Below are 13310 nucleotides of genomic sequence, written 5' to 3' on the forward strand. Positions count from 1 at the left end.
GCTCGCGGCTCACCGTGTGGGTGTTGATGATCTCGCCGATGGAGATGTAGATCACGGGCTTGGTGAGGGTCACCAGGTCAGAGTACTGGTCCACGTTGAACTTGTCCTGTAGCTCGGGCACATCGCAGGCAGCCTGGAAAAACCGCCTGGAGGGACACGAAGGAGCCGGGCCCAAGGGCGGGGGGGGGGGGGGGGCGCGGGCATGAGAAGCTGGGCGCGAGCACAGCCCACAAACCTCCGGCGTGATACGTTCGGACGGGAGCCGTTCACTCCCGACAGCGGGCTCTAGAGAACGTGCTCCCCGGGCCCCACGGCCGCCCGCGGGCCGCCGGCCCCGACTCCCCTCCGCCTGCTCCTAGCTCTGCCCACACCTGCGCCATCCGGAGAGCCAACCGTCCAAGGCGGCGCCCGAGCTCCCAGCCGAGGGTCTAATTCTCGCCAACCCCGTCTCACGGGGACACATGCCCGGTGCAGAATCACTGCTTTATGCCAAGCACGGTCGAGTCCCCGGGTTATGATTTTATTGCTCAAAAGTCCCGTTTCCCGCCCCCTGGAGCTCTGAGCACGTCCCCCGCGCGTCCTACGGGAGCGCAGCCCGGGGCGAGCTCGCCGGGGCGTTTAGTCTCTCGCCTTTACCCGCGGAGAGAGAAACGGGCCCGCAGGGGCTTTCAGGCGCCCGCGCCCTGTGCCCGCACCTGAACTTCTGGTAGGACTGGGACAGGTACTCATTGATGACGCTGAGGTGAGCGTTGTCTCCCAGGAACATCTTATTGGACGCCGCGTGCTGGAGCATCTTGGCGATGGAGCCGAGGTTCCGGCGCTGGTCGGTGGTGAGCTGGCCCCCGGCCGACAGGTCGATGATGTCAAAGGCGTCGGGGGCGACGATGGCCGGGTTCATGTACCGATAGTAGAGCAGGTTACCGATAATCTGGGGGCGGAGAGGCCGGCGTGAAGAGGCCACTCGGACAAAGCGGACGGGAGAACGCCCGGCACACGGACACGCATGCACTCGCTGCCCTCGGGGCCCGCGCCGAACGCGCGACCCAATGCCCCTCGTTTGGGCGCAGGAAGGAAAAAAAAAAACCAAAAAACCGGAAAATAGGACAGGACAGAACTGAAAATGCGAAAGAACAGATTCGGGGAGAAACGAAGACATAAAGTCTGTGAGCGAGGACGTCAGGGCAGCTGGGCTCTCGGATCCCGGCAGCGAGTAAGCGGCGGGCACGTCTCAGGCTCACGCCCCTGGGCTTTCCTTCCAGGAAGCTAAGGGGCCCAGGCAGAGTCACCCCGTAAGCGCGGCCTTGTCGGCACCGCGCGGCCTGGCCCGTCCGACCCCCAGCCCTCGGGCTGCAGGTGAGGCCACGCCTCTGAAATTCGGGTCCCTCGGCCCGGCCACAGCGCCTCCCCTGGGGTATCGTTCACGACACGTAAAATTAATTCACCTGGACAGAAAGTCTAGACTCGAGGCCTCACTGTAGGAAAGCACAGAACTAGGAGAGAGAAGAGAGAAGCGTTCAGATTAAAAAATGAAAGGAGGAGAGAGAGGCAGGAGCGTCGCCCAGGAGGTGCCAGCAACAGGCCCGGCGGGAAGCTGCGCCCGCGCCCCCTCTCCTGGCCGCCAGCAGAGGGAGCCGCTTGCCAGCGAAAAGACAGGGCTCAGAAATTTAAACCAAGACAGGAAAAAAACGCCACCTCGACGCGGCTGGGGCGGGCCCCGCAAACCCTACAGAAACCCGGAGGGGTCGTTGACTATTTATTTATAGTCGCTTTAGAGGTCGCACGACCGGCGGCGGGCCACCGCCAGGATCCAGGCCCAGGCACCGACTGAAGGCCCAGGGCCGGGCCCGGCTCTCCCCGCTTTTTCTAGACGGTGCCAGCGTCCGCCTCTCACCTTCAGCAGCTCGTCCTCGCCGGCGTCGGGGAACTTCTCGTGCAGCGAGTCCTTCAGCACCTTGGCGATGAAACGCATCCCGTAGCTGCGGGACGGACAAAACCCCATGAGAGGGGCGGCGAGGGGAGGGCCCGGGGCTGGGCGGTCCGGGGCCAGGGCTGGGGGCGCTCACGGGATTTTGTCCACGGAACTGATGATGGCGGAGAGGAACTTGTCCGTCACGGCCCGCATGTTGCGGATGGAGTTGTCCAGCCGTGTCTTCACCTCTTCGTGAGCCAGGGCCTGCTCAGGAGTCACGTCGTAGGGGAGTTTGCTGGGGAAGCAGAAATCACTCCCCTCAGTGTTAGGCCAACAGCCAGGCGGTGCCGGAGGCAGGGCCGTGTCTGTCGCAAACAGAAAGGCCCAGCGAGCAGCGAGCGGGTGGGGTGTTCACCGAGCTGGTAAATAGTGGGGCCAGGCTTTGAACTCGGGTTTTCAACCGAGAACTGGGCGCTTCAGTTATGTGCCAGGCACCGTGACAGGCGCTTGGGGTAAACGGTAGACGAGACATGGCAGCTTCTTGAGTTTCCTACTCGCTGGTGGGAGAGACCCACAGACAGACACTGATTTAAAGCACATTTGCCCCGCCGGGCGTGGCTCAGTGGTTGAGGGTCGACCTAGGATCCAGGCGATCGGGGTTCGATTCCCGGTCAGGGCACATGCCCGGGTTGTGGGCTCGATCAATGCCTCTCTCATCATTGATGTTTCTATCTCTCTCTCCCTCTCCTTTCCTCTCTCTGAAATCAATAAAGATATATTTTAAAAATAATAATAAATAAAGCACATTGTGCTGTAAGAAAAACGCCGCCCACAAGTGCTGCGGCGCCACAGAGGGCCTTCTCCTCGGACTGGAGGAATCAAGGAAGGCTTCCAGGAGGAAGGAGGCAGGGAAAAAGGAAGAAGGGTCTTCTGGGAAGGAAGCTGGAATGCAGAGAAAGAGGAGGGGCAGGAGGGCCGGGGCGAGAACAGGGCCCTGGACACAGCGCTAAGGAGTCTGCACCCTCCCGGACACCAGGGGGAGCCGTTCGCAAGCGTCCAATAAACACTCGCTAAATACATGAACGTGAGACCAGGTCAACAATTTAAATAAGAGGCTTCTGAGGAAAAGCCACTTGAACAAATATTAGTTTGCACATCAAAGGCTTAAAAAGAGAGAGAGAGACAGTAAAAAGCCTGACGGAAGAGGGGTGCTGGGGCCGCCCTACCTGGCCTCTCCCGTCTGAGACTCCATCTGATTGACCCACGACTTGTAAATGTCCACGGGGTCGGTTTTGATGTTGAGAGACTTGTCGTCCATAATCTCCTTCACGACGGGGGCCAGGATCTGCCTCAGGGCGTTCTGACCCCGGGCCCCGCGGTTGAAGCTGACAACCATCTTGATAACTGTGGGGTTTCCCGTCACAATCTCTTGAATCTGGTCGACTTTTGACCTACGAAACACCAGAAACAAACCCGGTTTAAGCTACTAGCAGAAGCAGGGAGCTTCCAGGTCCTTTCTGCTCCACGATCCCCCATGTCGGGGGCACGGAAAGAGCCGGAAAGGAAAGGGGGGTACTAGCTCTTTCCCTAGAAACACTGGCCGACCCTCGTCTGAACACAGAGCACCTTCCTGCTGCTGCTAACTCGGTCGTGGGGGCACCATCGGGCCCTTCGCTAGATAAACATGTGGAACCTTGGTGTGCGGGTCAGCTTCTTAAAAAATGTATTTTAATGTAGAAATGCTCCTGAAATTCATTTAGCAAATTTATTATTTTATCAGCTTCCCAGAAGCGGCAGCACTTTGTATTAGCAACTTAACAAGCAGGGGCTTCTTGAGAGTATTTCCCAGCCTGGCCGGGCGTCCACCTAGGATCCAGGACGTCAGGGTTCGATTCCTGGTCACGGCACCTGCCCGGGCTGTGGGCTCGATCCCCAGGACAGGGGGGTGCAGGAGGCAGCTGATCAATGACTCTCATCATTGATGTTTCTCTCTCTCTCCCTCTCCCTTCCTCTCTCTGAATCAATAAAGATATTTAAAAAAAAAAAGAGTGTTTCCCACAAACTACAGCACCGCTGAGAGCGCCAAGGGGTGCGGGCGGGGCCTCCCTACTTGATTTCCTCCTGCAGGGCCGTCTTGAAGAGCCGCAGCAGCAGGTACTCCTCCCGCTGGTTGGACGCGTAGTTGTACAGGGTAAAGATCACGGAGTCCATGAACTTGGTGGACTTGTTCTGGGGCATCTGGAAAATCAGCTTGGCCAGGTAGGTGGGGTTGGTCTGAAATGAAAGCACAGGGATGAGTCATCTCCAGATCCTGCAGAAGCTGGCAAAGGCGTTCACGGATTTTTTTGTGTGTTTTTTTTTAACTTGAAGGATTAGAATGTACATAAGAAATAAAGAAACTGGAAAGAAAGAAAAGTTAAGACAGCCCCCAGCTCCCCCCCCGGTGTGGAAATCAGAAGCCGCTCCACAGGGGTCTGTGGGTGAGGTTGTCCGATTTAGAGCAAATTCCCTAAACTTTCCAGTAGCACTTCCCGGAGCCACCCACCTGCAGCAGGTAGAACAGGTGCTGATACGCTTCCAGTTTCTCCCTCTTCTCCTTGCTCAGCGCCTTGAGGCCCCCCTTCTGTTTGTTCAGCATCATCATATCAGACAACTGCTCCTTATTTTTTTTGGTAAGCTTTTTACTGTGGGAAACCACATCCTGTGAGCAGAAACCAACAAGTAAGTCACAGAGCTTCCGAAAGCGACGCTGGGCGTCGGGGAGAGGCCTTCGGCGGCCCCGGCAGAACCTGTCACATTCGCTGGACAGCGACCGAGTACAGTCCTTTCTACAAAGAGCCTGGCCCAGGCCCGGCTGGCATGGCTCAGCCGCTGAGTGTCGACCTAGGATCCAGGAGACTGAGGTTCGATTCCCGGTCAGGGTACAGGCCCGGGGTGCAGGCTCCTCGACCCCCAGCAGGGGGCGAGCAGGAGGCAGCCGATCAATGACTCATCATTGACGTTTCTCTCTCTCCCTCTCCCTTCCTCTCTCTGACATCAATAAAAACATATTTAAAAAAAAAAAAAAAAAGAGCCTGGCCAACCAACTCCTGGGGATCCACCTGAAACACAAGGCCTTAAATGCAATAAAAATTATGTCAATTGAAACGCTGCCTGCGACATTATTTGTAAAAATAGAAACTTGCCAGATAGTTGGGGGGGGGGGAGAGGTAAATTATAGTTTGTCTTCTAATGAATTGTAACGCTGCCGTTAAAAATAATATTTATGAAAAAAATAATAATATTTATGACTGCTTATCGTGTGGGAAACATTTTATCTTCTGATCCTAAGTGAAAGCGTAGGACACAAGTGCTTGTGGGTGGTGGTATTTCAGGTGGATTCTACCTTCTTTTCTCTGTTTTGAATTTTGCTGTTAAATCGCAGCGTTTCACCTCCTGTATAACGTTTTTAAAGTGTACGGCGTTCGCCGAGAGGAAAGCCAGCCCCCCCCCCTTGCCCACGAATCAGCGCCGGTGAAGCCGGGGGACCCACAGCCGGGCGACGTGCCCGGGGAGCCGCCGCGGCCGGGCTCTGGGCCGGACGTACCTGCAACGTGATTTTGTTTTTAACCAGCAGCCCGATTTTGATGTCCATGAGGTTGAGGTCATTCTCCAGCTGCTGGTTGGAGCGGATGAGGGTGATGACCTCCTCCCGCATCTTCATGAGGTCCAGCTCCTCCTGAAAGTCCTGGTCGCTTTGGTCGAGCAGGTGGACAAATTTCCGGACCACGATCATGGGGGGGTCGGTGGCGTTAACTGACAGACAGAAAGCGCGTGTCAGGCAAGGACAGAGTCACCAGGAGCAGAGCCAGGTCTCGGGGGGGCGTCAGCACCGTCCCGAAGAAACAGCCCGATTCACGGATATTTGTTTATTTTTGAGATGCGCAAAGACAGCCAGCAGTGCGGTCTCGGTCATGCTACGCTTACGCGGTGACACAGGCTGACAGGGCGAGGGGACAGGGCGCGTGGCCAGGGGAGCAAGGGGGTTAGGTCACGAGCAGCGCCCGACCCCGGCCTTGCCTGCAGGAAAGGAAAGAGTCCGCAGAGAAAACCCAGCACCCGAGGCCTCCACGCCGACGCCGCGGGCACAGCTACTCACTGAGCGTCTTGTAGTCATCGCGAGCCTTGTTGGCCCGAATGAAAGCCTGGATTTTGACAATGTCGTTTATCTAAGGAGCAAAGGGGAAGACGTTCCCTTGGTCATCCGTCCACCAAAAACACAGCAGCGGGGTTCTCGGGCCCTGGCCCCCCGCGGGACTCACGTGGTCGCGGAAGTACTGCAGGCGGTCTCGGTAGCGCTTCCTGGCCTGGTGCATCCTCGCCAGGGACTGGATCTGCGGGGAGGGGGGCCCTGGAGGTCACAACCGCCCTCCGCGTCCACGCGGGTCACCCCGGCCCCCCGCGCCGAGACCCGCCCGGCCGCCGTACCTTTACAACTTCGTCTTTGTGGGAGCGCAGGTACGCCAGGCGGTCCTGGTAGGCTCTCTTCTGCTTGTAGCCTCGCCACTGCGACTGAAACCATCAAACGTCACAGTCCACACGCTGCCCCCCAAGGACCGGGGGCAGCTAAGAAACCTGTTCCCGAAAGGCTCTCCCAGTGCAATTCCTGATGAATGTAGAGAGGACCAGGCCCTCCGGGGACGGGGGAGTGTGGGCAGTGGCCGCCCCGCCAGCAGGAGAGGGCACAGGCCACCCCCTTAGTCCCTGGTCTGCACAGCAGTTGAGCATCAACCTGGGATCCAGGTGATTGGGGTTCGATTCCCGGTCGGGGCACAGGCCTGGGTGCAGGCTCCTCGGTCCCCAGCAGGGGGCGAGCAGGGGGCAGCCGATCAATGACTCTCATCATTGATGTTTCTCTCTCTCTCCCTCTCCCTGCCTCTCTCTGAAATCAATAAAGACATATTTAAAAATAATAATAGCTCGGCCGGGCGTGGCTCAGACGTTGAGCATCAACCTAGGATCCAGGTGATCAGGGTTCGATTCCCGGTTAGGGCACATGCCCGGGTTGCAGGCTCAATCAATGACTCATCATTGATGTTTCTCTCTCTCTCCCTCTCCTTTCTTCTCTCTGAAATCAATAAAGATGTTTTTTAAAAAATAAAAAATAAAAATAAAAATAAAAATAATAATAAAAGCGCCTCCACACAGATTCCTTTTCGGGGGCGTTACCATCAGCCGGGCGAGGAAGGTAAGATACCCTTTCGTACCCCACTTGCAGATGAGGGAACAAGCCCCGGGGGAGCCCTGACTCCCAGCTCTGATCCTCCCTGTGACACATGCTGCCCGGAAACTGCCCCTGGGTGGGGAGCTCACCCCTCAACACCGTAGAAAAGCAGGCGGACGACAGTGGCAGGAGGGAGGATGAGCCGAGGGGCTCAGAGGGGAAACACACAGTCACGCCCTCGGCCCTAAGAGCCCCGCTCGGGGCGCCAGGCCCTGAAGTACCTGGATGCAGGTGATGGCGGGAATCTGCTTCTTCAGGAAGTTCATCCTGGATCGGAATTCCTGCCGCACCAGGTACCCGCGGCAGCAGGCCTGCAGCTTCGTGATGAGGCCCTCGTTGGCCAGCCACAGCTGCTCCCTGTTATACGCGGCCGTCACCCCGGAAATGGAGCTCTGCGGGCCGGGGGTCGCAGGGGAAGACACGCGCGGGTGAGAAGGGGCACGGGTCCTTCACACGGCGTCGCCCGCGGCACCCGCTAGGCCTCACCGCTCTCTCGGGCGGCGCCGGGCCTTTGAGCGACGAGAGTGACTCCAGGTCTGCCACTTGGGCCCCAGACGCCACAGACAAAAACGCGGGCCCTTCCTTCACCCCCTGCAGTCCTGACGCTTCCCTCATTTAGGCCCTGGGGCCCCCCCCAATAGAAAAACAGCTTCTCTAAACCAGCCGGCGACACGGCCTTCATTTCAGTCGGGCTTCCGCCCCCGGGGCCCGCGCAGAGGTGACCCGACGGCCGGGCTAACCCGCCCCCCGGCCAGCGGCTCCCTCCGAGGCCCACCTGGATCTCCTCCCGCGAAAGCTGCGCCGAGTTCTGCACGAAGCCGGGGGGCTCGTCCCAGCCTCCGCGCTGCGTGTCCAGGTTGTGGTAGTAATAGTAGCCGCCTTTCACCCAGTGCTTCACCCACTTGCTGCTGTTGTCTCCTGGCGGCGGGAAAGCGGAGATCAGGAGGCCCAGGGCCGCGTCCCCCCGCCCCGCGCCCGTGGGGCGGACGGGACGGGGCCGGACGGTTCTGGTCGGGTTAGCGATCTACATAAAGACCCATCCGGACGCCTGCTGCCTGGGTCCGTGACGGTGAAGGGGGCAGGTCCTAGGCCCCTCGTAAGCGACGGCTCTGTGGGGTCGCCCGTGGCCCCCTCACGTCTACGTTATAGACAGAAAATGCCCACAAAGCGCAGCTGTGGATGGAGCTTCGATTGGCTCTGCTCCGTCCACAACCAACGACTCGGACCCTACGTCTCAGAAAACCACTTTCTCATAAAAGATCGGCGACCGTCCAGCCTCTCCGGTTAATTTAAAAAAAGGGGGGGGCCATAGAAGGGGGGAAATCTTTTATTATTTCCCCACCTTTTGCAGATAAACCGCTTCTACCTATCACGCCACAGGAGCTACCAAATCCCTGTAAAAGGCCAGCCAAATATTTTGACGCTTCCTGCGTTTTCAGAAAGTGGATCTTTTTAAACACAGGGGGAAAAAAGAAAGTATTTTTTTCAAAAATAGGGATATTACCGTCTCCTTAGGGCGTTTAAAATAAGTCTAAATCCTGTACTTCTGCAGGAAAGGACCTTTCCCCACGGGCGGTCCCCTCCCCTCGCACTCGCGTCCTCGGCCTCGGGACGCGCGGTTCTTTGGCCGCAACGCACCTGCCGCCAGCTTTTTCCTCTGGGCCTCGGCGAGGTCGCTGTGGTAGGTCTCACAGCACTCGGGGATCACTCCGTACAGGCCCACGTCCGGGGACCGCAGGGCGCCCAGCGTTTTCCCGACGTCGCCGCTCTGCACGGCCTCGTTAATGGCGAAGATCCCCAAGGCAACTGTCGCGGAAGAGGGCTGTCACCCGAATAGCTCAGCGGGTCCCCCGATTCTGCGCGAGGTCGCCCGGCTGTGCCCCCCTGGCCGACCGCTCCCCCCGCTGGTCCCCAGCTCGGTCAGGCCAAGGCGCGGGTTCGGGGAGCCCGGGCCCCCCGCCCGCCGGCCACCATCGCACGTACACCTCTGTGCCTCCTGCGTGTCCTTGTTCGACTGCCAGACGCCGCCCTGGATCTCGTCCAACCAGAGCACGGCCGACTCGTCCTGCGTTTCCTGCAAAACCACACAAAGAGCCGTGAACTCGGGGCGCGGGCGAGCGAGGGGCTCCCGGGGCGCGGTCAGACACCCAGGAAGCTTGGAAACGCGAGGGACGCGTGGACTCGTCCCCTGGAGGAGGCCCGGCGCCGGAGAACAGGCGAAAGGCTGGGAGGGAAGCGCCTCAGACACAGCGCGGGACACGGGAAGGCGACCGCGAGGGGCGCAGGCGGCCAAGGGGAGCTGGGGGGGCAGGAGGGCCGCCCGGGGACGGCACCCAGGGGACTCCTGCCCGGTCGATCGGGGGCTGGCCGCCAGCTCAGCGAGCGGGGCCATCGGTGGACACGCGCAGAAGGAGCGGCCACTGACCAGCGGCCCACCCCGAGGAGGGGCCCCGGTCGCGTTTTCGGAGCTGCCCTGTTATTTTATTCGCACGTCCCAGTTTCAAAAATTACGAGGCGCGCAGAGCAACGGGAAAGCGGGGTCCAAGCGGAGACCCACCCGCCACGGTGTCAGGGCCAGGACGCCGGCTGCTGACCGCCGTCGGAGGGGTTCTCGGGGACCGGGAGGGACGCGGGGGGGGGGGGGGTCTGTTCGTGCTTTTTACACCCCGCACACCAGTCACACGGGTGTGCTCACTTCGGACAATTTATACGACTGTCTACTTATACGGCTGGTGCATTTTTCCCGGATCCTATATTTCAATGCAGGATTTACTTAGGAACAGAGCTGTGTCTACAGTGATAATATAAAAAAAAAAAAAAAAAAAACTAAAAAAAACCCAGCCACAAATGTGCAAAACAGCAAAGCTTCCGGAAGACAGTCTGTGCCCCTCGCCCCTGGTGTCCCTCCGGGGCCCTGAACTGGCTCACGGGACGGTCGCTGATGGGCCAGGGGAGGGGCCCTCGGTGCCCGGGGGGGGCGGCCAAGGTCCCTGGACAGAAGTGACCCACTCTGACGCCACCCACCTGGGCTTTCTCCCTCTTCGCCCGGATCAGGGTGTCCTGGTAGTGCTGGGCCACCTCCGCCTGGACGCCCTCCAGCTTGGCCGCGGGGATCTGCAGGGCCTGCAGGGTCTTCTGGGCGTTGCCCTCGTCCAGGGCCTCGTTGATTAAACCGATGGCCAGAATCCCTGAAGGCCAAGAGACAGAGGCCAGGGCGTTGAGAAGCTCTGTACACGGAGCCATCTTTACAGGCGCGCAGCAGGAAAAAGCCCGCCCGGGCTTTGCCGCGATCCAGGCTGGACCGAGCGGCGCGATTTTACGAAGTTTAGCGCTGGTTTCATCGGAAGGAGACGCCCCTCTGCCCAGAACCCTGTAGGAGGCTCAAGTCCCCGTGGTTCAGGGGCGGCTGCTCTGATGTAAAAGCGTCAAGGTTTCGATGACACTGGCTCTAGACCCTCAGAATGTCCCAGGTGACGGGAGGACCTTTGTGACTCTGGTGGCCCCTGGGAGCACCCTGAGCTCACGCTAGGCCGGCGACGGCTGGGGCCCCCGGGCTGGTTTCGGGGTGGGGGCCGGCCGGCCGCAAAGACCGACCGCGGAGAATTAGGAGACTGGGGCTCTGAGCCCTGGGGCCTGATAGTGGCCCAGTCTCCCCACTTTCAGGGACAGGAGGGGGATCTGGAAATTAGGTTTGTTTTTTGTGGGTTTTTAAAAAATATATCTTGCCCGGGCGGGCGTGGCTCAGCGACTGAGCATCGACCTAGGATCCAGGCGATCGGGGTTCGATTCCCGGTCAGGGCACAGGCCCGGGTTGTGGGCTCGATCAATGACTCTCTCATCACTGATGTTTCTCTCTCCCTCTCCTTTCCTCTCTCTGAAGTCAATAAAGATATATTTAAAATAAACAAAAAAATTAAAAAAATAAAAATAAAATAAGTCTTTAAAAATAAATATATATATATACATATATATATACATATATATATATATATATCTTTATTGATTTCAGAGAGAGGAAAGGAGAGAGAAAGAGAGAAACGTCAATGATGAGAGTCATTGATCGGCTGCCTCCTGCTCACCCCCGACTGGGGACCGGGCCTGTGCCCTGACCGGGAATCGAACCCCAATCGCCTGGATCCTAGGTCGATGCTCAACCGCTGAGCCACGCTGGCCAGGCTGGAAATTAAGTTTGTTTTTTGTGGGTTTTAAAAAAATATATCTTGCCCGGCCGGGCTAGAAATTAAGTTTAATCACCCGGCCGATGATACAATCATTTGTATGTAACGTGCCCCCGATAAAACACCTGGGTACCCGACGCTCAGGGGAGCCGGCCCGGCTGTGAGGCGCAGGACGTGCCGCACCCTGAGGACACCCCACCAGACACCCCCTTACAGGCTCTTCCTCTGGCTTGTCCGGGTTTATGTCCTTCGTAATAAAACTACAACAAGGACAGCGCTTCCCTGCGTCCTGTGCGTCGGCCTTAGAGCATCACCGAACCTCAGTGGGTAGAGGAAAGGCCTGAATTTAAGGCAAGCTGTTCAGGATCGTGGTGACCCGAGGACTGGGGGCACCCGGCCGATGCCGGAGGCGGCAGGAGCCACGGGGAGGGAGGACCCGGCCCTGAGCCCGCGCGGCTCCCGGTCGCTGGGCCAGACGACCAGTTCTAACAGCAGCAAAAAATGACAGATCGAGTCCAACTGGCCTCCTGGGAATTTCAGCTCCGACGGCCTGCACCTGACGGTAGCCGTTGCCCGGTGTGTTTCGAAAACACCCCCCCAGCCTTAGCTTTTGAGTTAAACGTATTATTTCAATTTTCAAAAATCGCCCCCGGAGTCGTGTTTAGGCCCAGCCCACAGGGATCGAGCCGTCTCTCCCCGCGTCGCCCGGGGACCCGAGAGGGCGACTCACGCTCGTGTTCCTCCCGCACCACCAGGTTCACGTGGTCCACGCAGGCCTGGATGTCGTTCCACGTGATGAACTCGTTCCGATCGGCGTGGGCCTGGTCCTTCAGCCTCACCAGCTCGTCGAGGTACCTGCCCCGGGCCCGCGGAGAAGACAGTGACGCGCGGGGAAGGGGGGACCCCGGGGGTCGCGGGGCCGTGCAGGCCGCCCGGGCGCCCACCTCTGACAGTTCTCCTCCTCGATGTTGGTCAGGCCCGTGACCGAGCTGCTCAGCTGCCTCCACACCGTGTTCATGTCGCCCGACTCCAGCGCCCGGTTGATGAGGGCCACCGACGAGAGCATCTCCACCGCCACGGACAGCTCGGGGTGTGTGAGGCTATGCTGGACGGACGGGGGGGCAGGGTGAGGAGGGGCGGCCGGGCACACCGAGGGGCCCGGGTCTCCGGTTAAAAACGCTCGGTGCGCCGGCCGCCCCTCGCCGCGGGGACACGGCCCCTCAGGGGCCGGGCGGGCTCACCTCCGGGCTCTGCTGCTGCAGGGTCACCAGCTCCTTCTGATAGAGGTCGGCGGCGAACGGGTACACCTGGGGCAGCTGGGCCTCGGGGTTCATCAGTTCCAGAACCGTCTTCTCAGCGACGCCCTTCTGGATGGCGGCGTTGATCGCCGCCACGGCCGCCAGCCCTGGTGGGAAACGGGCGGGGAACACGGCCGGCTGAGCGCGGGCCCCGCGGGGAGGGAGACGCCAACTGCCACAGAACCGGGTCGCATTCTGTGGGCGAGCTGTTGGCCGGGCGGCCGCCGCAGGCGAGGGGGCTGGGGCGGCGGGAGGCGTGACGGGCTCCGACCTCAGACACCCCCACCCGCGGTGACACGAAGCCACTGTCCCCCCCCCTTGGAATTTCGGGAGCCCCGCCGCGGGACTTACTTCTCTGGTACTGCTGGGCGGCGCTGTTAGCGGCGTCCACGGCAGCCTGCAGCTCCTCTTTCTGCAGGGGATCCGCCTGGCCGCCCTGCGGGGACGCAAAGAACCGTTACGTCGAGGTCGCTCCCGCCCTGGACCGAGAGCCCCGGGGACCAGCGACCGCTCAGGCTACGTGCGGCCAAGGGCGCGGCCCGGCCGCGTCTGGTGCAGAGTGACTCTCTGGGCACCGGAATGCTTTTAGAGAGATTCCACGAGAAACATCAAAATGTCCTGAGATAAAAATGCTTCCAGAATCACGGGCGCGTTTACGCCAC

The 13310-nt window shown here is 59.6% G+C and overlaps 1 protein-coding gene across 1 annotated transcript in view; it reads right to left on the minus strand.

Annotated features, from left to right (window-relative positions):
• The window catches only part of IQGAP1 (IQ motif containing GTPase activating protein 1), a 52760-nt gene that overhangs the window by 7005 nt on the left and 32445 nt on the right, over positions 1-13310 (minus strand). The window contains exons 11-30 of the mRNA XM_087829129.1: positions 13000-13084; positions 12592-12755; positions 12295-12455; positions 12081-12205; positions 10197-10360; positions 9156-9246; positions 8811-8978; positions 7948-8090; positions 7394-7564; positions 6377-6460; positions 6211-6282; positions 6048-6117; positions 5496-5704; positions 4455-4610; positions 4020-4183; positions 3136-3360; positions 2064-2204; positions 1892-1976; positions 696-928; positions 14-146 (exon numbers count right to left, since the gene is read on the minus strand). Of these exons, the coding sequence (XP_087685255.1) occupies positions 14-146; positions 696-928; positions 1892-1976; positions 2064-2204; positions 3136-3360; positions 4020-4183; positions 4455-4610; positions 5496-5704; positions 6048-6117; positions 6211-6282; positions 6377-6460; positions 7394-7564; positions 7948-8090; positions 8811-8978; positions 9156-9246; positions 10197-10360; positions 12081-12205; positions 12295-12455; positions 12592-12755; positions 13000-13084 (2844 nt within the window). The remainder of the gene's footprint in view (positions 1-13; positions 147-695; positions 929-1891; positions 1977-2063; positions 2205-3135; positions 3361-4019; positions 4184-4454; positions 4611-5495; positions 5705-6047; positions 6118-6210; positions 6283-6376; positions 6461-7393; positions 7565-7947; positions 8091-8810; positions 8979-9155; positions 9247-10196; positions 10361-12080; positions 12206-12294; positions 12456-12591; positions 12756-12999; positions 13085-13310) is intronic.

The sequence above is a fragment of the Miniopterus natalensis genome, chromosome 22 (assembly GCF_054644295.1).
Source record: "Miniopterus natalensis isolate mMinNat1 chromosome 22, mMinNat1.hap1, whole genome shotgun sequence".
Classification (NCBI taxonomy): Eukaryota; Metazoa; Chordata; class Mammalia; order Chiroptera; family Miniopteridae; genus Miniopterus; species Miniopterus natalensis.